General features: G+C 42.5%; 1 protein-coding gene across 3 annotated transcripts in view; it reads left to right on the top strand.

The window, feature by feature from the left end:
- The first annotated feature begins 3,574 nt into the window (after positions 1–3,574).
- The window catches only part of CCDC88C (coiled-coil and HOOK domain protein 88C), a 97,082-nt gene continuing 76,776 nt past the window's right edge, over positions 3,575–23,880 (top strand). For all 3 annotated transcript variants that reach the window (XM_077180624.1, XM_077180625.1, XM_054635327.2), the window contains exons 1-3: positions 3,575–4,237; positions 4,341–4,441; positions 11,666–11,774. In XM_077180624.1, the coding sequence (XP_077036739.1) occupies positions 4,178–4,237; positions 4,341–4,441; positions 11,666–11,774 (270 nt within the window). In that variant the 5' untranslated portion in view covers positions 3,575–4,177. The remainder of the gene's footprint in view (positions 4,238–4,340; positions 4,442–11,665; positions 11,775–23,880) is intronic.

Below are 23,880 nucleotides of genomic sequence, written 5' to 3'. Positions count from 1 at the left end.
AGGTTAATTCTAGGGGTTTTTTTCTGAGAATTTCTCTCTGAATGCCTCAGATACCAGCCACAGACTGTAAATCACTGGAATCCCGCCCCCGCCCCCGCCCCCGCATTCAGATTGATCCAAGGCTCCAAGGCACATTAGCAAATACTTCTAGGGTTTTATTTGTGTTTTGGTGGCACATACAGATTTGTGTCTTTTTATTCTCATTTAAATTTCTTTACTGCTTTTCTCTAAACAAAACAAACAACATTGAAAACAGCATTTCAGAATCGAATATTGTGAGGACCAAAGCTACTTTCTGACCACCTTCTTTTTCTCCTGGCACACATTATTTTACAGCTCCAGAGTCTACTTAAAGCAAACTTGCTCCATAGCTGAGAAGTTGGTTCATGAACAGTCAAGTCATATTTACAAGAAAGCTGCTTAACGACAGTCCCAAGCAAAGGAGGAGAAAAAGCTCTTTCCTGATTACCATGAGTTTAACTCCTGTATTGTAACCTCATGAATTCTGTTATTCCCATCCCTCAGCAACTTACACTTCAGACAACAGATGAATGGTGGAGCTTTGTTGATGGTTGTACTCGTTGCTAGGGGACAGTCTGAGGGGGGTGAATCATGCAATTTACAGTCAGCCTAAAGGAACATTTGGAAATGTTTGAGCTTAGAAAGTTCCCTCTGTAGTCTGTCCTTGGAAATCGAGTGCTTTGTGGCTGTGAAAACTGCTTTAGAAACAGACATGATGATGACGAAGGCATTAAACACACTGGTGTCTTTAGTAGCTTGTACCTATGTCGGTATCTTAAATCACAGTTCTGGTGCTTTTTAATTGTTTGATAATTATGTTCTTAGTTAAAAGCTGACCATGTGAAATGGTATCAAATCAAAATTATTGCAAGTCACATTAAAATTAAATACTACAAATTTTCATCATTGCTCTACTGTAAGAAGCATGATTTCTAAATGCACTTGCTTGTACATGTCTGGATCTGAACTTTCTTGGATATATTAATTGGTATTTGTTTTATTTTATCTGCTCTGGAAAGGCGGCAGCTTCAGGTACCATCAGAAAGGAGAACTTGTCCTGTAGTAGGTGGGTGAGGTTTAACAAGATACATCTCCGGTGGAACACAGGTGGGTGAATAAAAGTGCTCCCACTATAAATGCTAAGGCACAGTTTGGAGAGGACGTGGAGGAAGCACACACCCAGCTGGGGCTGACAGGTATGGCGCAGAATTACCGAGGGGAAACCCCTCCGCACGCATTCTGGGGCTCGTAGCCAGGGTAAGTGTTTTGCCCAAGGCGGGCAGCTTGCCCTCCGCAACCCCGCGTCCAGGGCTGCTCTCGGCGGAGCTCCGGGCAAGCCTGGGCTTGTTGTGCCCGGGGCAGCGGCGCTCCCCGCCCGCGCCGTGCGGCTCGGGGGGTGCGGGAGGCTCGCAGCCACTCAGCATCTCCCAGCGTGCGTCCCCGCGGCCTGCAGCCCTTCGCAACAGCGCATCCCGCTTGCCCCGTGCGTGTTGAAGCAGTTTATCAGTATTTGCCGGACTACGTCAGCTCTCCCAGCGCGTTTCAAAGCGAGCCAAGTGTTCCTGCCCGCTGCTGCTTCGCTTTCGGCATCCGAGCGGAGCGCGCAGCCGCTTCTGCCGCCAGAGGGCGCCCGGCCCCCGCCCGCCGCGGCCCAGCCGGCGGCATCCGCGTCCCCGACCCCGTTCCCGAACCCATCCCCGACCCGTTCCGGACCTCATCCCCGACAGAATTCCCGACCCCATTCCCCACCCCCTTCCCGACCCCATCCGTCCCGCTGCTGCGGCTGCACCTCCAGCACCCGCCTCCATACTGCCCCAGGCCAAATGTTTCCTGTAACGCAGGCAGTCACCTTGAATAACGCGCGAGCATGTGGCAGCTAACAGCATCCCCAGGAACGTTTCCTGGATAAGAAATTTGGGGTTTATGACCGTGCTCCATGATGCGCCCTCCCTTTCAATTGTCTTACTATTGGCAACACTTGGATCGGACTATGCAGCTGTTGCTTCTTTTCAGGAGTCTGTCCTACGAATGAGTTGCATCCAAGTTGTGAAAAGTGGGGAAGCATTCTTGCATCTGTCTTCTGTGAATAGCTCTACATAGTTTTCAAATGCTAAGGTGTTTTGCTTTTGATTCTATTGATTAACACTCACATCTGTCGTAAGCACTGCAGTAAATGCTTTGAAAAATTATTTAATAAAATCTTTCCACAAGACAGAAAATCAAAAGGCTTCAAGAAATCAAAGTACGGCAGTCCATGTCTCTGAAGTGTTGAGAAACTATCAACATTCTTTTTCTCTCCAAGGCTGTTACACTTGAAAGCATACTTTTTTCTCCATCCAACTGCAACAGATGGTTTGCTTGCAAAACTTCCTTCTTTTCAGGTCCCGAAATGACTGGAGTACATGACTCATATAGTAAAGGGTTAATTTAACCACTTGTGCCCTCCTGGTACATCCTCTCAAGAAACTGAAAACAAGTTGCAATTCACAGGAGAGGGAGTTATCTGTCCTTGTCTACAGGGCTGCCTAAAATGAGGATCCGCATGAAGCAGATCATTAAACCTGATCTTTAGTGGCACAAACAGGCCTCTGCAATGAACACCAGTGTCTATCATTTAGTAATTGTTTGCTTGCAAACTTCTCTGGTCCCTCAGGCACAACAACACATGTCTCTCTCTCAGTCGATGCACAAGAACACATGTACTCAACCCCTTACCAAAAATATGAATTGAAGGTAGGTGGTTAATAATAACCAGAACTTCAGATGTCTCACCTGACTCTGCAAGATCCAAAATTTATTTTGTGAGTTCAGTATGATCGAACAAGAAACAGGCAGAATGCACGAAGAAGTGGCTGATGCACAGACTGATAAATACCAGAGACAAACGATTACATTTGTGAAAAGTAGAGCAAACTGTCAAACAGAAACCCTGACACAACCAAGCCCCACTGTGTGACACCCTGCCTTACACTGTTCAGCTTCACGGCTAAATTATTCCTCTTCAAGTTCTGAGCCTGCCATAAATAAAGCAGCAATCATCCAGATTACCTGGCATTGCTTATTTTCCTAACTAAAGATAGGATAAATTTCTGGCAGCCGGTGGGCGCTGTGGCAGACGGACGGACGGACGGGGCTGCTGGCCGGGCTCACCGGGCTCCTGTCCCGGCGCGGGCGGGAGCGCCCTCACGGGCACCTGCTGCCGCTTCCTTCCGAGCGGGAGCGCAACAGGCTGTGCCGCTCGCCCTGCTCCGAGTTTCCCTCTTACTTCTTTGAGTTGCACTAAGGGCTTTACACGGCACGTCTGGAAGCGCTCCTGTGAATTACTTGGTGGGGAATTTCGTGCTTTTTAAAGCGTAAACTTCGCACCCGCGCGCTCCCGCTCGGCGCTGGCGCCGTTCCCAGCGGAGGAGGGCGCGGCGCCGGGTGGCTCCCGGCAGGTACAGCCGCCCCCGGCGCGGCACCGCGGGCGAGTTTGCAGGCGAGGCCGCGCATCACCCCGGTTACAGCGGGAATGAGGCGCAGCCGCGGCCACCCCCGGGGCCGCCCACGCCGGGCGGGCAGAGGCAGCGGCCGCTCTCGCTGCCGCGTGCGGGCGATGCCTCGACCCCACACCACGGCCCGCCCCCGAGGCCGCCCGGGACTGCCGCCCATTGGCCGGCGCCGGGCTCCTCCGCCCGTCCCATTGGCCGGGGCCGCTGCCCGTCACGCCGCCGCCGCCGCCCGGGTCTAATTGCCGGGGCACGGGCGCGCCCCGCCACAGGTACCGGGGTGGCTGGAGCGGAGCGGCTACGGGGCCGCTCGGAGCTGTCCCGTCGGAGCTCCGCGCCTTTGCTCCCGGCCCTCGGGCATTCGCCGTGGCGGCTGGGTTGAGCTCTCTCCCGGCGTGGCTCGCTCTTGCCTGGGGAACCTCTTCTGCAGCCGCGGAGCGAGCTCGGCGGGGAAGACCGGCCTGTTGCCGTCGGGAGGAGGGACCGCGGCGAGCGGCCCCGCGTGTGCCCCCGGCGCGGGGCGGGGGAGCGATGAGCCGCGCATTGTTTGCCCTGTAGGCAGCGCCCGGCGGGCAGCGGGGCGGCGGGCCATGGGCTCCGCGCCTTTGTCTCCCGAGTGAGCCAGCCCCGCGCCCGCAGCCTCCCGCCGCCGCCCGAGCCCCGGCGACATGGACGTGACCGTCTCCGAGCTCCTGGAGCTCTTCCTGCAGAGCCCCTTGGTGACATGGGTGAGCAGAGCGGGGCGGCGGGGAGAGAGGGGGCAGCCCTGTCCTGCCGGGGGTGGCTGGGTCCGGCCGCCATCCCCCAACCCTGCTGTCCTTCCTCCGGCAGGTGAAAACCTTCGGGGACCTGGGGAGCGAGGACCAGGACAACCTCGGCGTCTACATGGACCTGGTGGATGGCGTGGTCCTGAACAAGATCATGTTGCAGATGTGAGTGGGGTCGGGGGGCAGCAGACGTGAGGGGGTAGCGCCCTGGCCCTCCCGCGGATGCCGGGCTCCGGCCCAGAGCTTTCCTCAGGCGCGGGGGCGGCCTGGGGCCGGAGCGCTTTCATTGTGCTTGCTCTTTGAAATTAACAGAAAACAGTGGGGGGGAAAAAGCTCCGAACTAATCCAGGTCCAGTGTTCTTTAACTTGTTTTCCTAATCTTTTTTTTGCGTGGTATGTGTGTGGTTTTCATATTCTTTTCCTTTTTTTCCTCCCAATTATCTTAGTCAGTGTTACAGTGGAAGGTGTGTGGCAGTAAAAAGAAGGAAATGAAAGCACAGTATCAAATAAAGCTTTACTGGGAGGGTTTCATCTGAACTTTGTCTGCTCTTGTGTAAACTTCGATACTAAATACATAATTTGGAAAAACCTTTTAGTGCTACCTCTTTCCGGCGGCACTGTAAGGCCATGTGTTGAGGGAACTTAAAAACTGGTCAAAAGAGGGAGTGTTGAAAATACCCTGACACCGAATTGAATTGTCGTTAGGACTTGTGCTGTTTTTAACCACATCCTTTCCTGTTGCTGATCTACTGTGCTGCGTGCAGAGCCTGACTGTTTTTACTGTATTTTATTTTAAATATTCTGAAATACATCTGAGAGAGAGTTTGTAGGGACAAGTGTCTGGCTTTCAGGGGAGGAGAGTTTGGAAGTCACTCAGTTTTGGCAGTGTGCTCTCTTAAGTGACTGAAATCAATTGAAGCTCGGCCAGTGGTTTCTAGTGCTACTCCAAGCATTTAAATGAAGAATTCCTGTTAGAAGCCTTTAAAATCTTGAGAAATAACATTAAATCTGGCAATCAGTGCCTCGCCCACTCAGATTGTGAAATTTTGTTACCTTCTGGTACCTGGCTGCTCCACGTGAGAAGGTAATAACATTTTCTTTTGATTTGATGTTACCAGGAGTGAAATTTGTGAACTGAAGCTTAAATAGTGAAGCTGGTGAAAATCCACGATTCAGAACAGAATACAGATCAGCCAGCACATGGAGATAACATAACAAACTAGTGGTGTAAACTAGCAGGGATAGAAGCCTCTTGTAAAGAGAAGGCATAATTTCTAGAATTTTGAAAGGAATAATTACACTTCAAAAAGATTATTTTCTGCAAATTAGAGCCTCAAGTATGAACGTTTAGGTCCATGCTTGTAGCTTTCCAAGATGTGAGAAGTTAAATTTTGATTCCTGACCATTGTGTTTGGCACAGTGATGACCAACCTAACTGTCAAAGAACAGCAGCTGAGTTGGCTGCAGGTTTAACTAAACAGCACTGTTATCTAATACATTTATAAAATTATATGTGCATTAGTAATCTTATTTCAAAACAAGAAAAATTAACCAAGTTGTAGTTAATAATGAATTTATGAAGTGATGTGGCTTTTGAATGACTGTGGCATTAGGAGAGTTTTATTAGGTGGTGTGTGCAAACTTAAATATTTGTAATTGGACATTGAACTATGTCTAAGGAGTTAAGAGTTGGTAAACTCTTGTTTGTTAAACTCGAGGGAGCAACTGAACAATGGTCTGGGGACAAGGAGACAATTCTAAGATCTCATGGAAATAAGGAAGAGAAGCATACAGGCTGAGTGCAGTGACACTGGTTGGCATTTTGTCCAATCTCTGATTGTGAGAGGTGCCCTGGCATGTTCACGAGTTTTAAGCTGTCAGGTGAATAAGTTGGTGAGGATTTGGTTTTTCTTTCTTTGCATTTTTTCTCAACAAACATCTCTGGCAGTGTTGTCTCAGAAAGTGAAGTGTTGGAGTCTTCTAGGCAGCTTTAGCAGTGCTTCTAATGGTGACTAAAGAGCTTGAAACCAAAAGCTTTGTACTGAGACCCCAAGATTGTTTAATATAGGAAGGATGGCAGTTTTATTCAGGTCCGTGTATCCTGACCTAGCAAGGTGCTCAGGAGAGGCACTGACTGACCTTTACTTTTCCTTGATTTTAACTTTTGAAATTGCAATGCAATTACTGCTTACATGTAAGTCAGGCAAGTCTTGCAAGGCATGTTTCTGCCCCACAAAGCTTTCAGAATTAAAAGAAAAAAAGTGTTTTTAAAAATTCTCACTCATCAGTTTTTTTAAATCCTGGTTCCTGAAGATGGCTTTCAGTGCTTGGCTGGAGATTTCTTCCTGCTAAAAGCCTTTTAATGAGAGCCTTTGATAAACCTGGAATTGGATTTGCCATGCCATGATAGTGTTGATTGCTTGAAAGCACAGATGCAGGCATGCACACACATGTAGAGAGTAGGGGGAGGCAGGGTGAAGGAGCTGGGCTCCTCATGTGGGCAGCTGCCTCATTACTTGTGTGTTGTTTCACTTGGAATTTTTTTTTGTCCTGCTTGCCTGATTATGGGAACAGAAATAAGAGGGGCATGTGATCTTGCATCTAAACACCAGGTGTGATGCAGTGCTTTGCTGCAAGTCAAGCTGTTTCTTTCAGTGAAGATTTTGAAAGTCAGATTCTTGGGAAATTCATTACTAAAAATACAACATTTCTGCCCTGCAGCAAAGCAGATCTTAATTCAGGAGACAAAGACAGGTGGATCTGTGAAGAAATCCAGATACACCTGTTGAGTGGAGATTGCTGAGTGAAAGTAAGGCTTTAGCTGCTTGAGTCGTGGGGGGGCTGTAGGAGTTCAGTCAGCCCCTAATTTCTGCTGTAATACTTCAGGTTTTTCCAAAATGCTGTCTGGCAGCTTTGGGTGGAGAAGATCCCAGCTGCTTTGTGTTGCAGTGTCAACGTTTTTTCGGTGGTGGGTTCATCTCAGCAAGGCAGCTGTGTCACCAGAGATATGTGACAGCTAAATACTGCTTTTCCAGCCTGCCAGGTCCCTGCTGGCTTTGTGACAGGATGTGAAAATAGGGCTGTTCCTTGACTTCATCCTCTTCAGAAATGAACTGCCCCTGGGAATGCCAGCCCAGAATAAAATGGGGTCTGCTCAGGCTTGCCAAATGTAGCTATGGCACAAGGGCAGAGGGGGGGAACCTGGCCTGGGCTTTGGCAGCCTGTAGTCTGTAGGACACCAGCTGTTGGGCTTGGCTGGTGATCCCTTTGCTTATAGTGATCTCTAAAACAAGCAAGACTGTTTCTAAGAAAACTGAGCGTTGTTTTTTCCCAGTAGGAGCACCTGGCTGTTAAATGTGTAAATTTAGTAGCAAGAGTCAGACAGCAGTGTTTGATTTCCCCAAGTTTATTAGATTTTAAAACAAGATAAATGGTTTTTCAAATAATTCTGTTGTAAATGAATGGTTTCCTTTGCCTGTGTCCTGCTCAAGTGTATATCCCAACCTGATTGTGCATGAAGGACAACGTTGATTTTTGCAGACTTGCAGTACTGGCTGAATGCATGCAAAAATGTTAATCTTCAAAGTGGAAATGCTGTGTTTCAAGCTTGTGTTGCTGATGGATTTATGTGTACCAGGTCAATGATATTTTCTGCAGACATACTTTAAAGAACTTTTTTCAGATGTCTGTGTGTCACTTCCTGGTATGGAATTAGCACGTGGTGGCACTGCAATGACTGCCTTCAGTGTTACAGTTGCAGCTGTGGCATAATATCTACAAGCATAAGCAAATATTTGCCTCACTTCCCAAATAAAACTTCCTGTAAGAAATTACATAGAGGTTTAGGCAGGCACAGAAGTGTTTTCACTTTGGCTTGTTCTAATTATTCTAATTGAAAATAGACTGCTCTCCTGTCAAAACATTTAGCAAACAGGAATGTGTGTTAGGAATACTGCTGATAATGCTATTTGTGTTAAAATCCTGTTATAACAATGCACAATAATAGGTTTCTCCATTTCAATTGCTGTCATGGTTTGTGGTACCATTGATCTGTTGGCTTTACTTTAGACCACGTGACAGGAACAGCCACATTGTGAGTGCCTGCTCCTCGTGGTCTGTAGCAAATGGCACAAATACCAGAAGATGTGTTAGAGATGTGCATATGCTTAATTTAAAATTCTAGAATGCTATGTAGAGGTGCATTTTTCCATTTTCTAGGCAATTTAGGAATCTGCCAGCCTTGGTAGCATCGTCTCATTTGACAGAGGAAGGAGTTAGACTAGCCCTGCTGTGGGTGCAGTTTTGGTTAGTGCCTTGCCTGCAGAGTCAAGTGCCACAGGATGCTGGGCCACTCAGTTCCTTCTGGCTTCTCATAACCCTTGGGCCTGGCTTGAGGGCTTTCCCCTTGCTCCTCAAAATGGCTCGTCAGAAATTGTAAGAATGGGATTGTCATTTTGGATTTTAAAATTTAGTTATTTTTTTATGGTTAGTTTTATGACTTCAGGGATTGCATTATTGTGCACTTGTGTTGGTGGCCCCACACCTGCTGAACTTGTTACTTGATCTGTGTCTCCTGACCCTTTCTTTCCTCTCTGTTCCTAGAAGAATTGAGCATGTACAAACCAGACAACTTCTTTAAAATGTTCAGGTATATAGTGAGGTTTGAGACTTTTTTCTGTTTATTTGGCTTGGGTGGGTTTTTACTGGTTTGTGGAGTACTTCCCTAAGTCACACCTCAGCCATGCTGCCTCAGTCTTATTTAGGTTACTTTTTTGATCTTGAGAAGTAGGTGGTTTTAAAAAAAAGAAAGAAGAAATGTAGTTTTCATTATATTTGTGTGTAAGGGGAAGACCAGACATCAAAGGACTGAAAAGGCATCTTGAGGTGGTGTTCGGGGATTTTTTTCAGATAAATCCAAACATGAATTTGTTTGGGTTACCTGATTAGTATTGCCAAAAAAACCCAACAACAAAAACAAACAAAAAAACCCTCTCTTTAATTTTCAGTGTGGTCCTTAGAGTTTTTTTCTATAAAATTCTTGATGAACAAATTTCACCATACAGGCAAGGGCTATAATGTTCAAAGTGTAGTACCAACAGCCCTGTCTTCTTTAGGGTAGGATTGTCTTTAAGCACAGAAAGAAGAAACGGGATCTGGCTTGTTGAGGAGGCATTGTTCCATTTTCCTGTGAAGACAATAAGCTGTGGCAGTTTGAAGTGTAGGCTGCACTGGATTTCCACATCTTGTCAGAGGGTCCTCTCTGAAGTAAGCTGGGGTGCTTTGTGAAACTGGTTACTCAATGTGTTCAGAAAACACGTTTTTGAGCTACATTCTATTTTCAGAAAAGCTTTTAACTTTTTTGTGATGGAGGAGTGCCAGAGCTGTGCTGCAGCTTGGCTGGAGGTTAAGAGGACCCAGAGGTCAGTGGCATTAAGGGCTCTTGGAGCAATCAATTACCCTTAACGAAGATGATAGGATAAAAGCTCTGGAATTGCTCCTGAGGGCCTGATCCTGCTGGTGCTTATGTTCTTGTAACACAGTCTCCACTGTGGAAGAATGAGCAGGTCTTGCCTAGGAAGTAGCTGTTCTGTCTCTTATGTGCCTTTGAAAACATCATCCAAGTCCTGCAGTTCCACTGCTGCAGCTGTTGAAGAAATAGCCTCTGCTTTCCTGTGGCTGGTGTCCTGTGTTTTGTGCATTTTTGACCCATTTTTTGCAGGTCTGGGAAGGATTGTAGAGTAGTGACTGCTAACCAGTCAAAGATGTCAGTTCCTGGCTACAAAGCTGGGAACACTGCCGGACAGTGACCAGTGGCGTGGCAGTGTACTCAATTCCATGAGCTTTCACATGGAAATGAAAACTGTAGCTTGACCCTTCTGTTTGGCCAGCTTCTCTTTACTGAGTGCTTCTTCCCTTTTAGCTTCCCACTTTGTTGTCATGGCCTTGCCTAAAAAAGCTGTGTCCAGCTTCCTTTGGGGTACAGCATCTGCTCAGAGTGCACTGAAGGCAGGCTGCTGTCTGAGCTCAGGCCCAGGTGGCATTTATTCTTCTCCCTCAACCAGGACCCATCCTGTCAAACTGTTACCAGTATGGCTTCTGCACTCCTCTGTCTGAGCAGCAGTAACATGGAATACTTACTACAGATTTTACTTTAAAAGCTTGTTGCAATTGCCTCTTTTTGTTCTTTCTTTCATAATTTATTATATTATAAATGTGTATACAAAGTCTTTTGCTGTTGGAAAGGCTGTGTAGTGTCTTGCTAGTTTATGCCAATATTGGATGTCTGCTTAAATGCACATACATAAATACCATGTCAGATGTTTCCTGCTGTCAAGGCAGTTTTCTCTCATCTCTGGAATATCTATGTATTTTTTTCATACTTATTCACATAGCACTGCTTTCACTCGAGGTGCTATGGACTGGTCGTGCATTTTAAAAAAAGTAAACATATTTATGTAAACTCTTTGATATACTTATGTAAACGTTGGCAGATATATTTTAAAAATAAATATTGGATCAGTTCCTCTTTTATTTTCTTGTCAACGCCTGAGTTCAATAGTTGGCCCTGGAAGAGCTGTTAATGGCTTAATTAACAGCCAGAGCAGAGCTCTGGGAGGCAGGTGTTTGGATTGTGTAGGAGTCTGCTGATAAGAGTCATCATTAGAGGACAAACATAAATCTTTGATCTGTGCTATTGGCAGATAAAGATTTTTGGGTTCCTTTTTTTTCCAGACTCGTAGAGTGAGTGTATTGAGATGATCCGAAGATGCACATTTGTATGAAAGAGTTTGCAGCTTTTTTTCTGTCTTACTTTTTATTTTAGAAATAAAATTCCTTCAGGTACAATTTTGATTTGTTTTTAAAATCAAACAAAAAACATAGCATGTATATTAGAGATCTAGTAAGATGGTATGGGGGGTAATAAATGCAGTATTTTTTTTTTCCCTTCAGTTTAGGATACATCTGGTCTTTGAAGTTTTTACAGTGATCACCAATCAAGTATTAATACCCTTTTCTTGTCATAAAACTCCAAAGCCATGATAGTATTTCCTAGACTTGCCTTTATTTGGATAAGGAAAACCCCATCTTATCTGAGACAGCTTTGATCTAGCTTGCACAAACTAGATATGCTCTTTTTTCAGGGCAATATGGGTAAGAAGGGAAGCTGACCTGAAATCCTGTGTGGGTTGCAGTAGGGTACTTTGTGACTCACAGGAAATATTTCCAACTTACACATAGGTGCAGAGATAATGAGCTTATTCTATCATGAATTAATGCTTATGTACCCTGTATAACTCAGTGTATTTAATTAACAAACTTGAATGTGCTATTGAGGTGTTAAGTCTTAACACCAGCTTAATAATATTTTATTTTCTTCCTTTTTAATAGAGATCCTCGACCAACCAACCAACGTGTCAACAAGCATGTAAATAATGATACCTATCTTCGGGTTCAAAACCTCACCATCTTGATCAGAAACATTAAGACTTACTATCAGGTGAGATTTCTGCTCTCTGCTCATTAATCTGTGGTGACTGCTTGTGCAGGGGCTGGGGGCTCAAAGGAGCTTGATACAGGAAATGGAGAGGAAATTGTGTTTGTGTAAAGTACGTTCAGCCATGCTTATTCTTCTGCAAATGACAATACGGTTATCTTCATCTATTCCTCGTGGCCAGAGGCTGCTTCCTTGCCTTCATCTTTTTTTGAAGAAGTTGTTGTCCTCAAAGACTGTCAGCATTTAGAGATGTATGTACTAAAAGGGCTGTTTTGTGGTAGGGTTGTGTATGTGAAGGGGTTTGCTGAAATGGAAGTAGTGTTTCTAGGCATAAGACTTTTTTAAAACAGGAAACCATTTCTTAAAAGGCTGCTAGAAAATAGAATATTGATGAAGAAATGTTTTTAACACTAGACTATAAATCTTGATAGGAAAAATAAAGTTTTTGCTTAGCTTGAAGGTAGACTTCTTACACTGTACTTTGGTGTTCAAGCAGCTGTTTGTTGTTCAGAACTCCTCTAAGAGAGCCAAGTGCAGGAATGACTGCAGAGTCTCACACTGCACTTGTTGGATGTCATTCTTGAGCTGTCAGTGTTCCTCTACTGTAACAGTGCTCCCCTAAAACCAGGCTGGTGACAGCTGAGCACTTCTGCAGGGTTACAAGCATGTTGGCTGCTGCTGGAGAGCCATAGCATGAACTCAGTTACTCTAAATAGGATTTCTGTATGCTCACTGTTGTGTGTATTTGGACTTCTCAGTGAGGAGGTAACTGTTCTACTGTTTCCTTCTACATGTCTTTTGCCAGATTTGAATGTTGTACAGTATATAAACCAGGCTGAAACCACTTAGGATTGTAAAAATGCTTCTGTGTGTCTCAATCATATAATGAACAAGCCAGCTAAACTGTAGGAGTTTATGCCAGTGTGTTTACCCAAGACACTTCATCTTTATATATAGAAGGGACTGTGTGTTGGTTTTGTCTTCAAAATACAGAAGATATGTAGAGTAGTGCCTTTCCATGCCATTCTCTTCCAAAGTTGCCCACTGCTCTTTCATGTCATTGCCACAACTCTGCTCCTGGATTTGCCTAGGGAGGTCTGAAAGAGAGGCTCATGTGAAAAATGACAGAGTCAGATGTGCTGTGTGACTCATCTGTGCAAGTTCCAGCAGCCTGCTGGGAAAACAAAGTAACCCAAGTTTGAGATGGTGTAGGGGAGGATATAATCTATTTCTGAAGATAACTGATCTGTGTCTCTTGCTGAGATCTGGAGATGCTGATGCAATGTGATGTCATTCCTGAGACTTGTGATTTCTAAGGGGAAATTCCATTTGGTCATAACTAGAGGCTGAAATTTGGGGTTTAGTGGGTGGTTTTTTGGTTTGTCTTCTTGTTGCTGTTTGTTTCTGTAATTCAGTAAATAGTTTAAATGTATATGGAGTCTACAAGAGAGACTAGTCCTAACCTTCTTTCTCCTTGCCCCCACAAGATTTGCTGTCTGATAGTCTGGTCCTTCAGGTGTTGAAGCTTTCATGCACTAGCTTTTTTTTCTTTTTTCTCTTTTTTTTTTTTTTCTTCTTTCTTGAAGCTGATACTCTGACCTCTTTTAAAAGTACCTGGAGCAAGATCAGAGTCAGGAGAAAAGAAAAGTGATTCAAAGTCATGTGTTATGTTGCTTGTTGACCTAGCTGTTGAGCCAATCCAATAAAGCTAGTAACAAGTAAAATAGGTTAGACACAGAATTTTCAATGGAAACAGTAGCTGAGGCTTGCACTAGCAGCTGTGACAGTGATGTTCCTATTATAGTCCAGAAATTAAATACTGTGAATCTTGCTGCCTGAGGACTGTATATACAGTATGTAAACAAAGCAGTTGTGAGATAGAGCTCATCAGTCTTTGTATTTGGTCCTGAAAATGTAATTACAACAAAGTTTACAAAAAAATAACTTTTTTTGTGGCAATAAGATTATATAAGAAACTTCTTTTTCCTTGACACAGTCATATCTTCAGGGCAAGTCCAAGGTCTTGATGCTAATCTGAGATTGCCTTTGATGTGGTGTGTGCAGCCTGCAACTCTCCATCAGTCTGGGGGTAACTGAGGCCATCTATGCTGTAATTGACCTCTGTGTGAGATTGATGTGGAGTATAATGTTGCAGCTCTACTCATGTCTCTGTCAGATGTTTGGAGGTTTTCTTGTCATTTAGTACATGATTTAAGTAGGTTTTACTAGGGTTTTTTATTACATGCAACCACATAGGTGCTTTGGGATATTAAATATTCTTAATAATTAAATGTTATGCTACTTCTCTCCTGAATAGTAGAGATTTTTTTAAATAGGCTGAAGTTATGGGCATTGTTTAATGAAGCAGTATAAAAACATTAGCCTAAGTTAAAGTGAGGGTAGTGTCTTACTGGCTGGAAACATGTTTGCAGACTGTGAGGGAGAAGTTCCTGACAAACAACAGGAACAAAATTTTCTGCTTGCTCAAGAGAAACAAAAACTCCTAAAAACATGATATTGGACTTGACATTTTACATTCCTCTTCACTTAATGGACCAAAGTCAAGTTTATGGCATAATTGCTGAATTTGGAAGATCAGATCATCTAGAATGAAGTGGTATTTTCCTCCTCCTTTTTTGAAGGACATTGGTATGAAAGAATACTTGCCCTTCTCTGTACTGGGCAGGAGCAACCAAGAGTGTGACATAAATTCAATGGTACTGTAAACAGTATCTAAGGAAGGTGACATAAGTGCCTACTAAAATTAATGCTGATATTCAGAAGGTAGTTGACATTTCAGATCATGTAATTGTCTAGTCTGTCTATGTCTAATATCAGATTTCTCTGTATAGCTGTATTGCTGATCTCTTCATTAAAGCAAAATTCTCATTAATACAGATAATGCTACTTCAGAAAACAAGGACAGGTCTGTTCCAAAAGCATAATTCCAAATATTAGTGTTTTTTCAGCACTTTCCTGATCTCATAAGCTGAGAGTTTCTGCTGGAGATACGTATAAGCAAGCCAGGTTATTGGTGGAATTTGGGTTTGATTTAAGCTTTAAAGATCAGTCCCTGTATGTGCTTCACCAGACACAACTTGTGAGGGGTTAGTGCAATGAAGAGGCCTTTTTTTCTGTTTGAATAACCTCTCTATTTTAGAAATTTGCTAACTGAATTTGTTCATTTGCAATTTTCTGAAAAGGTGCCATCTTGCAGCTTTCAACTGCATGAGAAGTTTCAGTTGCTGGTGGCTACTAAGAAAGTGTCAGGACTCTTAAAATGGAGGACAATACTGGTTGTTGCTGGCTTTGGTGATTTTTAAATTTATTTGTTGTCTATGTAATACATGTTATCAGTGGTACCATGCAACATCTTTGCATTTCCAACTTCCTCAACATTTGTACCTTTGCAGGTTTTATTGACTTGAGAGGGCACCTCTTTTGAAACAGAGCATGTGACTCATTTTGCTCTGTGGGATTTTATGAGCTTTCAAGAGAATGTCATTAATTGCATTTAATAACAGTTATACTACTGATTCACTAGAGAAATGGCTGATCATAAAACTTCTGGAATTGGTGCCATATCTTGGAAAAGGCTGAGCACAGCAGAAAGTTTGCTCATAGTGCGAAGTTTATGTGACTTTTTGCTCTGAATTCTAATGCTTGTCTGTCTTTAAACTGAAAGCAGATGGAAGAATGCTAGAAAATCTGAAGGGTATTAGCCTCTCCCTTTGCTGTGTTGTAGGGAGTATTTAAATAGGTAGGTGCTGCTACTTGAAGATTCCATGTAAGAGAAGCACCTGATTTCTGCAGTGCTTGGATAATATGCTCATACCTGTGGAGTTTTGGAAGAAGCCTAAGGCAGGCTGGCAGGGGAAGCTTGAACTGGCTTTATTGAACTTCTTCTGCTCATGTGTCAATCTTTGGTTTAGTGTTTTTTCTAAGGAACAAAAAATCACTTTGATACCAGTAAATAAAACAGTTTTATGAAAGGGTCTGTTTTGAAAACATCTAGCTTCCTAACCTTCAAAAATGCAGTAATTGCCCCAGCAGTATATAATGCTCTCTCAAGCAAAAATTCCTTGCATTTACATGAAAAACTTGAAGCTGACAAAGAAAAGAATGTGATCATCCCTTGGTTGTGCCTGGATGGGTATTATGGTCACATCTGGAGTATGTGGATGAGAAATGCTGTTGGAAGAAATGCTAGTGTGGTCATGGCTGTATTTTTGTTGCCTCTATTCCCTGCAGTTGTGGCTACTAAATACCTGACAGATTACCTCGTGTTTCTAAAAGGTTGGAAATATCTCTTAATTAAATAAGTTGTACTGAGGCACAATTCTGACAAAAGTTGTGACTGTGTGGCATGTACAACTTTAGTAAGAAACTCATAAAAACCCTAAGTGTTCTCATTAAAGTGAGGAGGATGGGTAAAGGGAAGCAATTCACTGCATTTTAGAGACTATGTTACCACAAATCCTCCTGTCCCCACCTAAATCACTTAGCTGGGCCCAGAGATCATGGAGGGCAAGGATACCTTACTTTTAAGGCATATTTCTTCAGACATGTGTCCTCCTTTTGCTTCACTGCTCCATACTTGTGTAAAACAGGTGGCAAGCAGCAGAGTTTTTATCAGGTGTGTTGAAGGATGTTAGCTGCCCATGAGTTGCTGAATCTATTTCTAACCTTTGGAATTGATAGGACTTTGTTTTCAGGCTGAGGCAAATGCAGTTTTTCCCTGTGGATCAGTGAAGGTCTTGCAATACCAATAGCTTCCAGATCAGTAAACAACTCCCACTTCTGTAGTTGAAGCACTGAGTCAGGTTTAGAGCTCTTAACTGAACTGCAAAGAGAAATTCCAACTTGGAGCTCCAGATTTGGGCACAGCTTAGGGACTGGCAACTGTACTCAAGCTATAAATAAAGTTCTGGAAGTAGCAGTGTCCTTTTTTCTGAGCTGGCATCTTTCCCCACTAGGCAGGCTACTTCTAGTGGGCTAGTGATCTAGTCCTTAGCAAAGTAAACAGCAAAACGTTAGAAATGCACACACCCTGGAGCCAAAAAAGTATTTTTCTGTTCTTAGGGGAAAATTTGTACCTGCAGTGGCCTGCTGAAATGGGGTAAAACTGAATTTCTTTTTGCTAGCTTTGTCAGATTGATGGGTTAAGCTATACTGTGCCTGAGTGACTGCTTTCCTTTCCTGTTCCCTAAGGAACTGTTTTGGCTTAAGGCCAACCTTTCTTCATCTTGAGCTTTAAATTCCAAAATTATTAACAGAGTGTCAACTTTCTCATGAACAAAGATATCCATACAAAGGTATCCAAAGCTCCAACAGAAACTTTTTGATTCAAATGCTTTGCTGATGTCATGCACTCCTAAGTGCAGTTCTCTCCCTTTTCTGTACAGCTGAGTGGGCTGTGTTCATAGAGTCTCCAATATTTTCTGCACTGGGAGTTGTGCTACTCCACTTACCAGAGGCAGTGTGCATGTTCTTGTGGCCTGAAGTTCCAGCTGCACAAAGCAACAACAGGGAGCAGCCATGAAGCCTCTGTTTTTCACAACTCTACAATAAATAAACCAACTCCTGTGAGAAATAATGATTTGTAAGGTGCTGTTGTAGGGATGGCCTGTGTTTCAGTAAGGCAGTGGGCCTTTCAGGACTTGAGATTCTGCCACTGGCATGACCTGGAGTAGAACCTTATTAGCTGTGTGTTTGCTTCTGCTTCTGTTCATTTGACTTTTAGCTAGTTTAAACTTGCTACAGGCACAGACTGCCTACATGTATTTATGCAGTACTTAGCTTAATGAAGCTGTCTTCGTTCTGCAGTGACAAAAATGTTTTGAGTTAGGCTTTCTCTTCTGCAGGAGCATGATCATGAGACATGGAGGTTGCATGTAAGACTGGTATTGTCCACAGTGAATTGTGAAGACATTCACTTACTGTAGTGCTGTGTGCAGGGCAAGGGAGTGACTGACCTTGGTGCTGCCATTTGGGAAATGCTGAACCAGTGATGTTAGTCTCTGTTTTAGTTCTTCAGCTGAAAATGGGTACCCACTCTGCTGCAGTGGAACAAACACAAGAATCACAAAAATCATGATCATTTTGTATATGATTTTCATATATTTCAGTGGGAAAGAGACAGACAAGTGACTCATCACTAGCAGCCAGACTGTCTGATGCTTTGTTAGTGAAAATGGTCTTGATCATTTCCAGAAGAACTAAACAAACATTGCTGCTTCAGAGTTGAAATAAGTTTCTGCAGAGGTCAGTTTTAAAAGTGTTCCCAGGCTAGTGAGAGGTACATTCCAAGTGACTTAGTAGCATGCTGTTGGACACCTGATTGAGATTACTGGGTTTGATTCCAGGATGCATTTTGGCTGATAGATTGAGTTCTATCTGGAAGTTCAAGGGAGGACTGATTTTAGAGACCTGTTTTTTTTCCTTGAGGCTCTATGTGCATTTGAATGCAGAATAAAATAGTGACCTCAAACAGATGGAAGAGAATGGTTTGACTTTTAAACTACTTTTCTCCTGGAGCTAGAATAGGGGAAAGGGCAGAATAACCTGACATATGTCTGCAATCATGTCTTTGTTTTGCTTAATAGGCTAGAGGGGTGTGAATGCATTGTGCAGACAAATGAAGAAAGTGAGCTAAGAGAGGAGCAGTGTCCTAACATACAGTGGCAGATGGAGGAGACCTGTAAAATTTTACAGTATGGAATAGCTGTTTGGTTCCCACACAGCAGCATTTACTTAACCTCTGACATGTTAATTGAGAGCAATTCTTGGGATGTCTGAACTGCAGAACACACCCACAGTGTCCTTTATATGGCTTAAAAAGAGTTATGTGAGAGTGTGTGACTTTCCTTAACCAAAGCCAAGGCCTGATGTTAATCTCCTTGACTGTTGCTGTTATTACCAATGCTAAAGCCACAGAGTATTTCAGTCCTCTACCACTTATGTATTTTTGGATATTAGGTTTGAGATGTAAGTTGCTGTTCAGACAGCCATGTTCACTCCTGCTGCCTCAACTTTGGGCAAGTGTTCTATTTTTGTTAGCTGAAATTTTGCTAAGGGGTGAATTAAGTTTCGTAGAGCCTACCAATTTTGGGTAAGTTAGAAAACAGCCTGTGTGCTACTTACAGCTGCAAATAGCTTTGAGGTTCATTTTTTGAAATAAAAAATAAAAGCTAAAGATAACTTTATTGCCTGTTTCTGTAATGAGCTCCATATAATTAAAAAACTTTTCATTAAAAAGTCTTTAAAGAGAGAAGATGAATTCCACAAATGTATAAAGTATGATTTCCAAACAGTCCCCTAGTTGCATACCAGTTCCCAAAGCAAATAACTTCTTCTTTTTAATGGCAGGTAATAAAGGAAATTATTTATATTCTAATTTTATTGGCATGCTCTGCCTGTAAAAGTGTTATTTATTCCAGTGTCACTTTCATTGAGGTTATTGTCACATTCTGTATTGTGATACACAGGGTTCAGTCCACAGCTTTGATTTCACAGAACTCTGGCTCCAGATTAAGGTTTGGTGTCCAGGCTTGTTCCAAGCAGTGATCTGTGGAGCAAGCAAAGGTGTCTCTGTGCCTGAAACTCAGCTGGCCTTGGCTTTCCACTCAACAGCATCCCAGTTCAGCTGTTGATACGAAGCTCTGGAATGAACTTCCACCTTTCTGTACACTGTTCTTTTTAGTGGCTTATTAGACCTGTAAGCAATTCTTCCACAGTTCATTCCCATCTCAGACAGGTATTTGAGGTGTCTTTTAAGCAATGCTTTGCTGTCCTTTTGAAGGAGTATTGGGTTTCAGAACTGTGTGGGGGATCATGGATCTAAAGCAGAGTTTTATTTACTTCTGAAAGCTTTTGTGGTTTGTGTTGTAGAGGTCTGCTTGAGTTTATGTTGACCCTCCAGTGTTTTGGCAAATGTGAGTGCTCTTGGGCCAAGAAATGGTGTGAAAGTTGTGGAGACACCTACCCTGGCTAAGAATGATGGGATTTATCCTGCTGAGCAGGTTGCTGAACCAGAGAAAGTCACAGACCTGGGGACAGGAGGGAGTTTTAGTGTGCTAATTTCTTTGCTAAAGATAGCTCACAGGGAGGGGTATATTTCCTACTTTACATGGTGCATGGACTTTACACCAATCAATGCAAGTTAAGAAAGGCACCTGCTCATGAATGCACAGAAATTGAAATGCTGTCACTTCCTCATGCATGCATGCATCTCCCATTTGCACATGTTGGTTTTTGAAGAGAAGGATTTATAAAATGAGCAAACTCGAAGGAGCAAATAAAGCAGAAAATTAAAGTGTGTGCACATTGTACTTTGAGTAAGCAGAATGACTTTTTGAAATAGCTGTTCTGATGGGCTGTTTGAATATAAGCTGTGTGAGCTTGTGCCTCTCTGTTTTCCATTATGATTAAGAGATGGAGTTGAAGTGTTTAAATTCTGCTGGGTCCTCATATGGCCAGTAAAAGTGCCTAAATAAAAAGCTGCTCAGCAGACAGAAATGGCCCCTGTGGAGTTGCCACTGTCTGTTCTCTTTCATAATTAGCACTATTAAAAGTCTCTAGATGTTTATTTAATTTGTTTTTTAGACTTAAAATGACATCATTTTGTGTGTGTTAGGTTATCAAGATAACAGTGATAGACATCTGCTCCTTTGGGAGCTCGTAGGAAAGACTTGTCTTGGCACAAAGGAAAAGTACTGTATTTGTATCCATTTTCACAGGACAGGAAGATATTTATTTAGTGGGTTATTAATATTTTTAAACTACAGTAGGTGATGCTTCTTCTCTAAAGAACTTGCTTTTATTTACCTTACATAGACATTTTTGAAATCAGTTTGTTTAAGTTGTTTGCTGTATGTTTAAGAAGCAAAAAAAAGAAAAGTTCCTTTTGGAACCTTAGGTTCTTGGGTGTCTTGCTTTGGTTTTTTTTTGGTGGTTTTTTTTTTTGTTTTTTTTTTGGTTTTTTGATGGTGCTCCTATTGTAATATATCCACTGGAACAGTATTTGCAAGGGAGTGGAGCATCAAAATTATATCACAATAAGACCCGTTAGGTGTGCAGTGTGTGTTATAGGGGAGGGGAGGTTGGTGCTGAGTTTAATGCCTGGTTGATTTTGGAGCAGCTGTGTTACAGTAAAGCTAAATTACTGGGGTCCCAAGGAAGGCATGGACATTTACTCATAGAAACTGGAAGGAGGTAAATTTCTTTCAGAATTTTTTGATACTATGGGCAGAGCTACTAAGTCTGTTAAAATGGTCATTTGTCAAGATGAAGTTTCTGAAGAAACAGTGTCAGTCCCAAGAAGCAGTTACTCTAAAAGTAAAATACATTTCACTTAAAAAAAACCTAAGCCAAGCAAGCATTAAAAAAAAAAAAAAAAATCAAAAATTATAAAGAACCCCAAGCAAAACCAACCAACCAAAAACCAACAACAACAACAAAAAAATCCATCAAAAACTGCGGTCACCAAAAAACCCCTAGGGTCAAAGCTCTTCTAGTTTGACTAGTAACCTGTTTGAGGTTGGAGTTAGTTGGAGTCTCTCAAGACTGTGTAGTTACTTCAAAGCAAAACAATTCATCTACAAGGAGCTGCCCTTTTAAGGTAGTAAGTGTCTTAAGGCCAGTTCTTCATTGTTGATATTTTAAAAAGTGAAAGAAACCCCCAACAACCAAACCAGAAAAGCCCCACTCTCTGTGTGTTTGTTCTGTGTTTTCCTGAATATTCAAAAGCTGTGTGTCAGTATTGAAAGCTTTCTCTTTGTTTTCTGAGTTTGTGGCAAATGCTTATCTGAACAGCATGTGGATGTATTTTTACAGTTTTACATGCAGAAGGAATGATCTGTAGTAGAGGACCACAAAAGCTGCCATTATTAGAAGCCTTGCTTACACTTCAGTGCTCTGGCACTTAAGCTAGCTCCCGGCTTCCAGTCATGCAGAAGGAACTAAACCAGAGTGCTCTAATTCTCAAACTTGGTAGAGCTGTCTCACATTTCTTCCAGTATGCATTTTCTTTGTAGCCTGAGCCAAAATCTTGATTGCAGAGGTGATTTTCAAGCCCCTTTTTTCACTTAGCCCATTCTCTTTTTATGAATTGCTAGGTCCAAATTCTGTGCAATTGAGGGATTCAGATTTCAAATCATTTGCTGTTGCTTGAAGATTTGTCTTCCCTTAGATGCAGCTGCAGTTTGGCCTTTTGTTTCCTAAAGCATTTCAGTTAACTTGCAATTGTCCTTTCTTTGTATGGCATACGACCTGATTTTAAGTGACACTGACTTGATGGACTAGAGGTGCTGAGCATCTTGCATAGTAGGGCCTTCAAACAGTTTTGTTTTGAAACCCTTGGATATTGTGCTGTCTGCCAGGTCATTATTTGTTTTGGTTCTTCTTGACATATTGCAGCTTTTACCAGTGTTGAGGTACATATCACACTTGATCAGCACTTAGAGGTTTTGTAGTGTTTAAGGCAGCTGCTTGAGTATCCAAAGAAGATACACTGCCTTGCTTTCCCAGTCTTGAGCTTAGCAGGACACCTCATTTTAGAGGCTTTGAATGCTCTGCCAAACCTGCTGTAAGAGAGACACACTGAGATGGGAGTGCTGAGTTGGCATGAGAGAGTAAAAAGCAGTTGTTTTTATAACCCAGTAAATTGCTGTGCTCTTCTAGCACACAGCCCTTGCAGTCAGGCTTGTACTGTCACCCATTTGTAAAGGACAACTTATTTAAAGCTTCTTTTCAGTAGGCTTTTAAAGAAGTAGAAAATATTACCAATAACTCTATATCTACTTAGTTATAACTCTTGAGATTGTAAAGGAATAACCTTAAATACCAAATACATTAAAAACTTCAACAACAAAAAAAAGCCCAAACCCACAAGCCACTTTGATCTTACTGATACTCATGCAAGTCTCTCCCTTCAGGGTGCATTAATCTTAATTCCCCTAAGTATTTTGTAAGTTAAGTAAGTTAATGGTGAAGAGTGATTTATTTTTAGTTGATTAAATGCCTCTGAATGGTGCTTAAAACACAAAGTTCCTGAACAGTTGCTTTTTCTGTAATAGGTAGCATATAATTCCCAGCTCAAAACTTGAGCAGTAACTCAAGTAAAATACTTCAGTCACTTCTACCAGCAATGTTTAATATGCAAAGGAGGTGAGAAGCAGATTGGCCTTCAGCACATTTATTTTAAATAAGCTTTTCTATGTGTGATAATTTTGAATCAGTGAATCTGGGATTTTAAAGCAGCTGTCTGACTAGTGTGCCAAAGGAGGTTACCAGGTCAACACTAGATTTAAGTCATTATAGTGGTGGGCGTTTTCTGTTCTGTGTGTGGGGTTTTTGTTTTTGTTCTGTGTGGGATGTTTGTCTGTTTGCTTTGTTTTTGATATATAGTGTTGCAGTTTGAGTAGTTTGTGTAACTGGTAAAGAGGTGCTGAAAGATATATCTGCATAGGCAGAGGCTGGGAAATATTCAGTTCTTGTTTATCATCCCCAAAATGAAGCCATATTGAAAATGAAATCTCTCACACACACTCCTCCCTGCCCATAAATTTACAACAAAGACTAGCTTTCTGAATTGTGCATTTGTGTGTGTAGTTTTTGGGGTAGTTGGCTTTTTTCTTAAGAAAGAGTCAATGTCAATGCACACTGCTGGTATGTGCTGTGACCTTGCAGTTGGCTCCCTGTTTATCCTCTTGGTGCCTGTGGTGGGGAGTGTTTGCCACAGTGTCCTTTTGTTGGGATGTGTGCAACCTTTGTCTTTCCTTTGCTGAGATGATAAGGAATGGGTCCTGCCTAACCTGGTACCAACAAATTGTGAAAGGGACAAGTGTACAGGTCTGAAGAGACATACCTGGAACTCCTTTCTCTCCAGAAATGGAGTTTTCTGGTACTGTCAAGTTAGTCTGAGAGTTACAAGGAAGGGTGCTTGAATGTAATAAAGGGAGGTTAAACTGCAAAAATGTACTGTTTGAAATTTCATACTGGTCAGTTCAGATGTGTTTGAGGTGTTAAATGTAACACTTGTTTAGTATTTCAAACATCTTTCATTCTACAGCAACAAAAATAATGTATGAGTACATAGGATGGATTTTAA

The sequence above is a fragment of the Agelaius phoeniceus genome, chromosome 6, assembly GCF_051311805.1.
Source record: "Agelaius phoeniceus isolate bAgePho1 chromosome 6, bAgePho1.hap1, whole genome shotgun sequence".
Classification (NCBI taxonomy): domain Eukaryota; kingdom Metazoa; phylum Chordata; class Aves; order Passeriformes; family Icteridae; genus Agelaius; species Agelaius phoeniceus.
The sequence above is the reverse complement of the archived record's forward strand: the minus strand, read 5'-3'. Positions and strand labels throughout refer to the sequence as shown.